This window comes from Phascolarctos cinereus, unplaced genomic scaffold (assembly GCF_003287225.1).
Source record: "Phascolarctos cinereus isolate Bilbo 61053 unplaced genomic scaffold, phaCin_HiC Scaffold_1;HRSCAF=81, whole genome shotgun sequence".
NCBI lineage: Eukaryota > Metazoa > Chordata > Mammalia > Diprotodontia > Phascolarctidae > Phascolarctos > Phascolarctos cinereus.
This window is the reverse complement of record NW_027555514.1, coordinates 181083307-181096637: the sequence shown is the minus strand read 5'-3', so window position 1 is coordinate 181096637 and position 13331 is coordinate 181083307. Positions and strand designations below refer to the sequence as shown.

Genomic DNA, 13331 nt, shown 5'->3' with positions numbered 1-13331 from the left:
CTATTTAGGTAGGGAGGTGGAGTTAAAGTCAGTGATCCTCTGGTAGCTACAGAGAGCACTGCATTTTCTTGGGACTTCCACCTTTTCAGGGCTGAAGAAACTACCGGAACTCATCTATTGGTGGCAAAAAAGTGCTGCCTGGTGGTTAAAATATTGACAAAATTCTCTAAGTGATCAAATATCCCAGATCAGCTCCTCAATCACCAGCCTTTCTTTTAGCATATGCTCTCTGAAAAATTTGGCAACGAGGTATTATCCCAGCTACATCTGGTCTCCAAAGATGGTCTACCCCTATAATGGTATGGGTAGGCATTATAGAATAAAGCTATATTGACAGGTCTATTAGGTATATACACTAGTCATTGTATTTTAAAGTACACCAAAGTACGTGGTAAACAAGTCTGCAAGAGAAGTGACATTCTGTAATTACCTCTTCCTATCAAAAGAAAAACAATTCACAGAAATTTAATTAATACAGCAAGAGTCTATTTCCTATCTTAATTCTATCTTAATTGCAAAAGCGGATCAATTAGAATCAACAGGAACTAGTGAAGCCCCTATGCAGTTTTAAGTTTCACCTAACAATCCCTTAGTCAGTAGGATCAATATACAGAAGTGCTTAATAGATGTTGAATTGAATTTAATCATTAACATACCTTCTGAAGTTGTATATACTACCTTCACCATCAGTGCCCCCATGAAGCAACCAAATCCATTAAACAGAGCCAAAAAATTCATGGAGATTCCTCTGACTTTACTTGGTATGAGCTTATATGATATTGCAGAACCTTAGGGAGGCAAGGAAAAAGCCAGAATTCAGGAAAATCTACACCCCAAAACATTGTTGCAGATATTGCCTAAATTCTATTGAATTAAATCCCAGACAAAATATCATTGTGGGGTGGTGGTAGTGGTGTCAAAATGAAGAGTAGTTTATGTGAAGTTTGCTACTAAGTACTAAATCATTTAACTGTCATTAGTCAATGACTACAAGGGTTAAAATGCAGCAGAATATGATTTTGTCAGTCTAGAGAAGTGGGTTAGTTAATAGGAATCTTACAATATTCAGGAAATCTCCCCACAATTTGTTAAAAGGACAGTTTTTAATAAATTTCTACACTGAGGTAGGCAACTTTTTGTGCCCCATTCTAGCACCATGATACTGGGATTCTATTTGCATCAAGTTGAAGATAGAAACTTAATCTTTCTTACAAAATAAAATCACTATATATTTATTGACTCTCTACTAAATGCAAGGCACTGCATCAGACTCTAGGTTGTGTGTTTGTATTTTTAGATTTGTTCAGTTGACCACTCATCTAGAGTTAGTGCACAGCAATGAGGACACAATGAATCTTTGGAATAATTCCTTTCTCCCAACATTAAAGTGACTGTTTGTGTCTCAGTTTCACAGGGTCTAAGAAGGAAAAATGAAAACAAAAGGATGAAGTACTTTTTTCCTCTGGCCCCCATCTTCAGAAGATGAGCACTTTTACTCACTTCCTCCCTTCTGCTGGCCCCATGGTTGTGACCTTTCCTTGGTCAACATTAGGTGAATCAGTGGATAGACTTGGAGTCAAGGAGACCAGAGTTCAAATCCTGCCTAAATGCAAGTTATTCACTGTCTCTTTTTCATGAATCTCCACCACTGCCTATTTATAGCTGAAAACCTAAACACATCATAAAGAAATTATATCTGGTCATGATTTTGTATCAAAAGTAAGACATTTTAAGGTGCTACAAGAGAAGAAATTATAAATAACTTTTAAAAAATAGAAGAAAAACTCATAGTAAATGTTTACCATTTGTAGGGAGGGGATGGGGTTAAAGTACATTATTTTGGGGTAGATTTTAACTTTAGGCTGCACCAGCCATACTCTTCTTATGGATTTTGAATAGGCAGAGACCACAAAAAGGGAGAACTTAGCTGTCAATCAAGAAACCTTTACTAAGTGCTTGCCGTGGCAGATACCATGCTAAGGACTGGCATTAGAGATACAGGCAAAAAAGAAAGACAGTCTCTAGCTTCAAGGAACTTGTATTCTAATGGGAGGTGGGAGAAAGTATATAAAAGGAAGCTGAAAAGGGAATAGTGTGTATGTGGGGGTGGTTGAAGGTATCTGGCATCAGCACATGGTAGAGAAATTCAGAGTATATGCAGCTTGTTGAGAGATGAAGTTCAAGTCACCTTGAAACTCCAGTCTTAGACACCATTTAAAATGCCTACCGGAATTTGTCTGTCTCTTTTTAAAAATTTTATATAGCACAGGTATGTATATGTGTGTGAGTGTATGTGTATGCCTCTTTTTTCATTTTATATAGTACAGGTATATCATACACACACATACACACACAGAGTGGGTGTGGGTGAGGTGTGGGACTAACATTTTGGGAGAGGGGCAGATAAATTGGGTTGCAACTGACATTTAAAAATTATTATCAATTAAGCCCTTAATTTTCTTATCCTTTGAATGAATGTAAGCTCCTTGAAGGCAGGGACTGTTTTATATTTTGTCTTTGTATCTCTAGCACTTAAGAGTACTTAATCAATGCTTGTGGATAGATTGATTGATTGTTGACCATTATAATTCCTTCCCTTCACCTTTCCCAATTTAGATCTGTGAAGTTATTTTTCCTGATTTCATATCAATTATCTACCCTTGCTTTTTATTTCTAAAACGGATTTACCTTTCCACACATATATCCTAATGTCTTCCCATGAAGTAGTCTAACATTTTTACTCTACTGTCTATGTGTCCTGAATATATGTGTCTGCAATGTGTCTGCCTTCAATTATCAACTTGCAAAAAACACATAACATATGGAGCCAATGGATTCTTCTGTATAGTACTTAGCACAGCATTAAGTAATTGGGCACTTAGTAATTTGTTGTTTAGTCCTTTTTCAATCATGTCTGATTCTTTGAGACCCCATTTGACATTTACTTCGTAAAGATCCAAGAGTGGTTTTCCATTTCCTCCTTCTGCTCATTTTACAAATGAGAAAACTGAGGCAAACAGGATTAAGTGACTTGCCCAGGGTCTCTTAGCCAGTAAGTGCCAGAGACCAGATTTGAACTCAGGAAGATATCATCCTGACTCCAGGCCTGACACTATCCACCTAGCTGCCCTCACTTAATAATGCTATAAATATATTTTACTGATAATGATGTGTGATGATGGAAAATCACATGATGAAATGCTTTGGGCTTTTTATAGGAAAAGCATTATATAAATTCATAACTATGTTATGTTGTAGCATTTCAAATGATGGCAGAAAACCTTGGTCTAACTTTTAGAGTAATATAAAGAATGTTTATACAAGACAAACTAGAAGAGGTAAAAAGTTTTTGGAAAAAAAGTGATTGCTAAAAGAAGAAACTTTGCTTATGGACTTTACTATCTATAAATATAGGAATACAAATAATTGTCTAAGTAGTCCTATTTCTTTCATTATGAAAAAGTAGAATTTTCAGTCCATTATTACTCTGTTATTTAATTATTAACTGACACTTTTCTCTTGCTGAAATTTCTAGTACAATATAATTCATTAATACACTTTGCTAGCTCTCTGTCTGCTGCATAATCCTTCTTTTGTGTCACTTTAGTAGTTTTGAAAGTGTCCAGTTCCCTTTTATAGTACATAGCTTTTTAAGACCAAGAATCTCCATTTTGACCCTTTCCATCTCTCTTCCTTCATGTTCTATTCTTCAAACTAAAAGATTACCAGACTGATCATTTTTAGGACCAAAGATATTTCCTTTGTCTCAGCCTCTTAACTGCAGGCATGAGACAAACCAATCATTATTCAAAAGTTCTTTTATTTTGCTACTAAATTACACATACCTACTCATAAGCATTAAGAACATATCCGAATTCTAGTCTACCTGCCAATAATTACTAAAATGTGTCTAAAGGTGGTGGTTGACTACTAACACAGATGTTTCATCACAGCATAATCAGATCAAACAAAATATATTGTTATAATAAACTTTAAAAAGTGCCTAGTACTGAAAGCATTGGAAATTTTATTAGCTCTTGCAGGGAGATGGAGGTCTTTCCCTGGCCAAAATTCAGAACCAAGGCAAAGGCTTAGCTGCTGATAGATATGCATATTAAAGAGAGGAATGATGTCTAAGTGGATGGAGAATATTGACTTTGCCTCTTTACTTACTTTTGACTCTGGTGTAAATTCATTTATACAACACACCAGGGAGTATTTTGGGATCATTTTGCTCTAAATTAGATAATAATCTGCAACAGAGTGATTTGATTTCTCATGAAGACATACAGGATAAAAAAGAAATATCTAGTATTAGCCTGGGGACACTCTGTCTGGTTTTTGTTAGTTGAGTGTGGTGCTGATAATTAAAGAGTTATGAGTCTGTCCCCATCAAGAAGTTTTGTATGCTCTATCCTAGCCTTTTAAACAGAGATGGCTCAGGTGGCCTTGAAGAGAAGATATATCTGGATTCAACACTTTGCAGAAACTATGGGATCAATAGAGGGAGATGCTGACAGACAGGCAGAGAACAACACATGAACAGAGACTTCCTGCATATTTGATTAGACCAGTAGAAATCACCAGAGCAATGTGCCCAGCTGAGATACCACATCCGGAGAGGAGGTCCAGTGAGATGAATGTGAAGTCATCATTAAAAGACATTGATGTTCTTTCACTGTCAAAAGAATGAATTACATACACATTCCCTACATTATGGGTCCGTAGTATATGAACCCAATGGATGATGACTCTTCAATGGTGTTGTGCATATTTATTGGAAAATATGTTCTACGTTTGGGCAGGGAGTATAATATTGTGCTTCATCTTAATATATTATTTCATTGCTTTCAACTAATTGTATCCTCTGAGTGACTAAAGAAAAAGGAAGCACATAAATGGGGCTTATGAGCTCTCATTTTGAGTAGAGAGGGCTCTTTTTTTGGGGGGGAGCAATTGGGTTTAAGTGACTTGCCCAGGGTCACATAGCTAGTAACTGTCAAGCGTTTGGTCTGAGGCCAAATTTGAACTCAGGTCCTCTAGACTTCAGGGCTGGTACTCTATCCACTGCGCCACCTAACTGCCCCAACAGGGCTCTTAAGAGTACTTTCAACCTGAGTTAACTATTTTGGAAGCCCACATACTTGAAGAGTATCCCATATGCTGTACTTTCATTGTTCTTAGTAAATGTTACAAGGTGTTTCCAGCTCCCATATCCTTTTTAATACTCTAGTTGGCTGCTGATAGCTTCTGACTATTTGAATAAGAATGAGGGCTTTAGAAAATATGGCCCCTTCTCTATCCAGTCACATATCACAGGAATGATCTTCAGTGAGTCACAGAGGGAGTGGTCTCCTATCAAGAGACATAGGGTTACACCCTCTTGATTTAATACTGTGGACCCTGAGAAGGGGGACAGTTCTCTGTTCATTTAACATGAATCAGATTCTGTCTCAAATGAATGCACTGAAAGTTTTCATCATGGAAAGTCATTGTGCTAATGATGGGGTGATGGGACCTGAACCCTCAAAAGGAAAAGACAATGTCTTTGAAATCAACCCAGTCCCTGAATTATCCCATACATTTTGGTAGCCCAGATCACTGGTGCCTCCACCCAAGGCAACTGGCTTACCCCAGATTATCTAGATCACCTAATTAACCTACTTGATATTCCTTTCACTGTTGCACCTGGCCCACCCCAAACTACTTACCACTCTTTAATCCCATCTAGATCCTTTCACTGTCCCTTTTTGTATATAAGCATCAGTCTTACCCCCATTAAATTGCACGTTCACTAGAAACCCTGCCTGCTCCTATTGGCATTACAATAAATCTTGTTATTTGACTGGAAGAAGTTTGAGCATGTGAATTCTTTCCAAGCAGATGTTACTGCACTCTGACGTTTTGAGGTTCCCAGCAACCCCAAACAACATCACTACCTTGAGGTATCCAATATAAGTAGACATTACATCTCATCTAATGAGGTAGAGCTGAGAACAGACATAATACTCAGCTTCATTTGACCAGAAATAGGAGTACTTCTGGAGTTTTGACCCTTTACATTCCTTTCTGTAATTCACTTGCCTTATAGTTATGAAGAGAGAATGAACCTGGTGACTCTGCAACTCTTACTTATTAGCTGAAAAAGAAATAAAAATTGGGTGGCTCTGCTATTACCATTGATTCTTGGACTGTGGGTACTAGTCCTCAACCCTATATCACCTCTGCCATACATTTTCTCCATTCATAGTGAATGTTGCTGGAGAAGACAACTGTGCTAATTGTCTACTATGCATTAATGTTATGTAATCTTAAATTAGCCTTCACTACTACCAAGCAAAACTGTTATTTTTCCTTGTTTGGCTCTCTCTCTCAATCACTTTGTTAATGGTTCTAAAACTTTTTTCCCCCTTTCCTCAAGCTCCAAGTCTTCTCCATTTCTCCCTTTCTCAGATATTGTAGGTTCCTTTACTGAGAAAACCAAGGCCATCTTCTCTTCCTTTTCTCCTTTATATGGGGAAGAGATGGTCCTTCTCATTGCTAAAGCAAACCCCTGTTCCTGGGCACTGACACTATCCTTTTTTGCAATCTCCAAGAGCATTCTCTGTTGGTAGTTTACTTTCTCATTCTTTGACCTTCAAATCTTCTGACTCCCCACCACTTACTGACTTTTTTCTTAATGCCTATAAACAGGATAAGGCCCTCCCTACTTTAAAAATACCATTTTGCCACCCTAACCCCTTAAACCTTCACTATATATCTTTCTTCCCTTTTACTTTCAAAATTTTAATAATAATAGTAATAACAACAACAATGACAACTTGCACAGAATCACACAGCTTGTAAGTGTTTAACATGGAATCTGAACTTGGGTCTTACTCTCCCTGTGTCTAACACTATCACTACTGCAAACTTTTAGTTAGAATTGTCCACTCACTCTGATTTCCTTTCCTCGTCAGCTTCAGAGCCCCTTGAAGTGTGGCTTCTAACTCTACCACTTCAATGAAACTATTCTCTCCAAAGTTGCCAGTCTCTTACAGATAAATCTAATAGTCTTTTATCAACCCTCATTCACTTTGGCCTCTTTGCAGCTTTTGATACACCCATTTCTCCTACAGACTCCCCCCCCCCTTTTCTATAGCACAACTCTCTCCAGATTCCCCTCCTCCCTTTCTGTTTGTTCCTTCTTATTCTTTGCTGGCTTATCCTCTGTCGTCTACTCTCTTAGTGTGGATGTCCTCCAGGTCTCTGTCCTGAACCATGTTTTCTCATTCTTTTTAGAATCTACTCCATCATATATTTCTATGGTTTCAAATATCATAGCTAAGATGATGGTTCCAAAATCCATATGTCTAGTCCTAATCCTTTCTGAACTTTACTCCTGCATTGTCAATCACATATTGAACATTTCTTGGTTGTCTTCTAGATATCTCAATCTCATTATGTACAAAAGAAATTCCTTATTTCCTTTTCCCCCCAAAGCTGCCCTCCTCTAATCTTTATTATTTTTTTTTTACTGCCTATGAGATGAAAAACTTTTTAGGCTGGCATTTAAGGCCCTTTACCATCTGGTTCCCACCAATGTTTCCAGATATTTCATGCTACTGATGCCATTTGGAGTCCCTGGGAACCCAAAATGTCAGGTTACAAGGTGGCTTCTGCCTGGAATGAATTCACACACTCAAACCTTCTTCCAGTCAAGTGAAAAGGTTTACTGTAATGCCAACAGGCAGGGTTCCTAGTGAACCTGCAACTTGCAACTTAATGGGGGTGAGACATATACAAAAAGAGACAGTGAAAGGATCTGGATAGGATTAAGGAGTGGTGAGAAGTTTGGGGTGGGCCAGATGCAATAGTGAAAGGAATATCAAGCAGGCTAATTAGGTGATATAGATGAGATTAAGGAATGGTCAATATATACAAGTATTCTGGGTACAACCAGAGAGATAGTGAAAGGATGGTCAAGTAAGCTAATTAGGTGATCTAGGTGGCCTAGGGTGGCCAGTTGCCTTGGGTGGAGGTGCCAATGATCTGGGCTGCTGAAATGTATGGAAAAATTCAGGGAATGGGTTGTTTTCAAAGACACTGTCTTTTCCTTTTAGGGGTCCAGGTTCCATCACCCCATCACTACCACCCTTCACAAGTTCTGCATTCCTTGAATTCAAACATTTAATCTACTATCTTCATACACTTGCCATTCCTCTTGCTTAGCAGATACTCCCTTTTCATTTCCACCTCTTGGATTCCTTATCTTCAATATTAAGTTCAGCTGCCACTTCCTTTATGAATGAAGGCAGGGAAAGGATATAAGTTTTAAAACAAGGAGAAATTTTGATATAACATAATATTTAGTCATGTTGTAAACTAAATATCACTGAATTTCGTATTCAACAAATTGGTTTGGTTTTATATATATGTAGTAAAACTAAGATTTTCTGCTTCACAGAGATATTGTTCTTTCTTTCTTCCTTTCTCTCTCTCTCTCTCTCTCTCTCTCTCTCTCTCTCTCTCTCTCACTCTCTCTCTCTCTCTGTTTCCCTATCTTACCCAGGCTAGAAGTGCAGGGTGTGCTCACAGCCCACTCTGGTAGCAGGGCAGCTTTACCCTGTTTAAACTGCTGTGTTTCCAACCTGGGCTAATTCCCCTCCTCTAATGCATGGGGGTGTGTGTGTGTGATCATATTAATGCCTGATCAACTGATCAACTTATCCCACCACTGTTCTCTATAGTTGACAATTCTCATACTCAAGAGATCTGCTAGCATCAGTCTACCTGTAGTAGGAATGACAGGTGTGACTGGATCTTAAAAGTAGAAATTTAGTTTATAAAGAACAATCTAGATAAGCTACCCTCGATCTTTTATTGAGTTAAATTTTGAGTTTTATATCTACTTTCTGAGATGTTAGATCCAAGAGTTCAAACTTTGTTAGCAATATTGAATTATTTAGATAAGGTTTTGGTTTTTTTTACATTACACTTTGCTTGTGCAGACACCATTAAAGCACCTTATTATTTTACTTCTTTTAGGCTTGCTTGTAAGAAAGCCACAAAGAGATAATGATCTTTAAAGGCAGAATATTTCCTTCAAAATATTTTTGTTTTCTTCTTGTTGAGCATGTGGCCTAATGATTAGTGTTTTGATTCAGTTAGTATAGCTTCCATTCCACAGAGTTCTGATAGCATCAATTATTATTCTATATGTGATGAAGCAATAAAAAGAAATTAAACACTTTTAAATGCAGGTGATACACAGGTTTGCTCAAAATTGTGGAAAACAGCCAGGGGGTAAAGAGACAACCATTTTAATTGTTCTTATTAGGCTGATGCTATTTTTCATGAAATAGGTCCATAGCTCTAACATTAGTTGACACTTTTACTTACAGGCTGGATTTACTAGAGCTTCAGCCACACCAAGTAAAACATACTGAGGAGCCAGTTGGAGACAAGGCATGGCAGAAACTGGAAGAATTTTGCCAGAAAGAATCTGCTCCACCAGAGGGAAGTTTTTTCTATGTATCTCAAAGAAGCCAGCTCCCATCACAGACAAGGCAGCAGAAAGGTTACCAGCAACTGAAGGAAACACATAAAAAGAGTAAAAATAAAAATTCCTGGAAAAAGGAATGTGGTAATAAGCAAAAATGATTCTTATAACAAAAATGCTTCAAATCATTACCAATTAGAGAAATTTATATGAAAGTAGCTCTGAGGTTTTACTGTATATCTAGCAGATTGACAAAGATGACAAAAAGAGGAAAATGACAAATGTTAATGGGAAAACAGGTTCATTAATGCACTCTTTTTGGAACTATAAATTGGTATAGCTATTCTGGAAAACAATTTGGAGCTATGGTCTGAATGTTACTAAATTATGCATGCCAACAGCAGCTAGGTGGCACAGTGGATAGAGCACTGACTTTGGAGTCAGGAGGACCTGAGTTCAAATCTTGCCTCAGACATATGACACTTACTAGCTATCCTGGGCAGGTCACTTAACCCCATTGCTTAGCCCCCCTTCCCCAATTGTGCATGCTGTTGACCCTGTGATACATTTACTAGACATATACCCCAAAGAGGCCAAAGATAGAGGAATATGGTCCATATGTACAAACATATTGGTAGCAGCTCTTTTTTGTTCTTGCAAAGAACTGGAAAGTAAGGTGTCCATCAACCAGGGAATGGAATATTTTTGTGCTAATAGAAATGATGAATGGAATGAGTTCAGAAAAAACTGGGGAGATTTTTTTTTTTAATCAACTCAGAATAAAATGAGCTGAATCAGGAGAACAGTTTATGCAATTACAAAAGCAATGTAAAGACAAACAACATTGAAAGTCTTAAGAGGTCTGATCAACCAATCATGATCCCAGAGGACTGATAATAATCAGTGCTACTTACCTATACTACCAACCTACTCAAGATGCAGAATGATATAGAATTTTGGACATTGGTAGTGTGAGAATTTGTTTTTCTTGACTATGTATATTTGTTGTAAGAATTTTCTTTTTCTTTTTTAAGTTGGAGGTGAGAGGGAAAGAAAAGAAATGCTTGATAATTGAAAAATAAGTAAATAAATAAATAAAATGAAGTAGATTTTTAAAAATGTCATCCCCAAAAAACTTGGTTTCTTAGAAAATAAAATAAGCTTCTAATGAAAGACCATTAGTTTTTCAATCTGATACATGCACACACACACACACACACACACACACACACACATTCACACATATATCCTGCTATTTGATTTATAAAATATCTAAGAAATCTAATTTGTTTTTGAGGATGTATAAGAAAAATTCACATTCATATAGGGATATGAATTTGTAAGGGATTTTTTTTAATCTCATTTGAAACAATAACCCTGTGACTGGAGTAGTATAGATAGTATCATCTTCATTTTACAAAGAAGAGGAAGGTGAAACTTAAATAGATTGTGTTTGTCCAAATTAAAATAGTTTAAGCATGATCTACAACTAGGAATTCTGGTTGAAGGTGATCCATGGGATTTCTTCCACCTTGTAATTGACCTAACCCTTTCTTCAGATTGAATGTGACACAGGGACCCATATCCTCTTTCTTAGAGCTGACTGATTCCTGCCCTTTGAGGATTCAGGGTCCCAAAGTTATTTATGAAAAATCCTAAGCCTATGCATCTCAGCCATCACTGGAAGTCTTATAATGCCTGTCTTTAGAAGCATTTCTTCCTCCCCTGAGTAACCCCACATTCCTCCTTAGGGGATCAAGAGCTGACATATCAGGGAGAACATCACCTCTTCTGAGCAGCCCCACCCATGCCTTGAGAGTGATGAGGACTCCTATACAATTGAAAATATTCTGCATCACCCCTAGGATCACTTGACCCTTGTCATGAGGGCAAGGAATTCTAAATTCCTCCTTTTCCCTGGGAAGATTATGGTTGAGAGATGTTGTCCCACCTTGGATTTATATGATGTGTTTTTTTTTCTCTTGCCTATACTAACCTGTATTTTCCTAAAAGAACTGTATTTAGTTTGGAGGAGTAGGAGGAATTTAGTGAATTCCATCAATTTCTGCTCCTTATTATGTGAATGATTCACTACAGACCTGGAGTTCATTTCCCCTTCCCCTTCCTTTGGTGGTAAACTACCACTCATTGGAAGCCTGTGCTACAAAATATATCTTTAACCTGAGCAAACCCTGGTGGCCCCATTTAAATAATGGCTCTGGAGATACCAGAGTTCTTTTGACCTTTAATTTAATGTTCTTTTACTCTTCTTGAATTAACTTCTTACGATTCATTTCACTATTCCATAATATTCTATGGGAAATTTAGAATTGGCAACACTCTCCCGCTTCCAAGATTTCTCCATGTCATGGCATTGTCATTATAGACAAAGTGCTATAAAAGAGCTAAGGCAATTATTGCATAACTTAAGGGAAAGAAAATTCTGAAGTTAAAAACAAGACATCTTATTTCTATCTTAAATTAGGTCCCTAAATTTTCACAGAATCCCTTTGCTAAAAGACATGGGGAATTTAGTGACTGTCCATATTTTTAAAATATACTCTAATTCTCTCATTTTATATCTCTCTGTTTCTGTGTCTCCTCCATTACCTACCATTTGGAGGTCAAAGCAGTAAGGTTGAGTAGAGTGTCTTGGATCTGACAAACAGATGGTGGATTTAGATGCTAAAGAGCAAAGGTGGTTATTCACCACACTATCTACCCCAAGGACTGAGAGTATAGCATGATCAGAAGAAACCACATTTCAACTCTTTTGCCTATTAAAGAGGTTCTGATACAAGGAGAAGAAGCAAACTATTCAGCAAGTATTTTGTGCTACTAGCTGCTTGCTAACCAAAGAAAATCTAGCAGATGCAAACCTTTCTTTTTCCCCTGTGGAGCGGAGCAGAGATTTGGGAAAATATTTGGATCTCTGTAGACGAAGAAATATCCTTGCTTCTGCACAGTTGAAAAATAAAGGAAAAAAAAACCCAAGAAGATAGTGACTCTATTCAAAAGTCGTGGATAAAGTGGAAGCACATTGAAATAGTATCCTTAATCAAGAACAAGTTTGCATAAACAGGGTAACCTAGAAACAGAAAGAGAGATTAATAACAAAAATGTAAATATACTCCTAGACTTAGAAGAGAGAAACACTTGAGGCAAAAGTGAGTCAAATCCAAGAAAGGGAGACCTGTGCCACCCATCTGACATATTCCTTAAACTCTGCATGAAAGTAACATCCCCATTCAAACGTGTATCCCTCACAATACTTTCCTTATGTTCTTTATGTAGGTGACATGTAGGTTTCTTCTTAAAAACTCTAGACTTAGGGACTTTCCTATTCTTTATTCTATGTTAAATAATAGTATCAATATGGTTCATCCTTGCTTTATCCTGAATTTATTGGAATTCTTCCAATATTTCTCTATTGCAAATAATGCTACTATTATTTTTAGATGTATAGTTTAGATAATATTAAAGAAGAGCCCTATTTATAAGATATTTATATATTTACATGATTTTTAGTATTTCAACATAAATGAACCCTCCATTTTGTCAAAGATTTTTCTGTATACATTATTCAATCATAAGTTTTGTTTCCTTTTTATGTCATGCTAAATTTTCTTAATATTGACTTTGAATCCCCAGTACAAATTTGTTTTAGTCATAATTAATATTTTTGGATATATTCCAGTATTGTTCTCTGCTAAGACTGTATTAAAATTTGTTATGTCAACATTAGTTTGTGATTTAAAGCTGGAACTTTAACTTGGAGTTCAGTCACCTCATTTTACAAATGATAGAACTGAGGCCCATAGATGGTAACTGACTTCCTTAAGGGTATGTA

At 36.9% G+C, this 13331-nt stretch overlaps 1 protein-coding gene across 1 annotated transcript in view; it reads right to left on the bottom strand.

Annotated features, from left to right (window-relative positions):
• Positions 1-13331, bottom strand: part of SLC15A5 (solute carrier family 15 member 5) — a 139665-nt gene that overhangs the window by 36019 nt on the left and 90315 nt on the right. Inside the window, 2 exon segments of the mRNA XM_020994227.2 lie at positions 657-788; positions 9382-9570. Of these exon segments, the coding sequence (XP_020849886.1) occupies positions 657-788; positions 9382-9570 (321 nt within the window).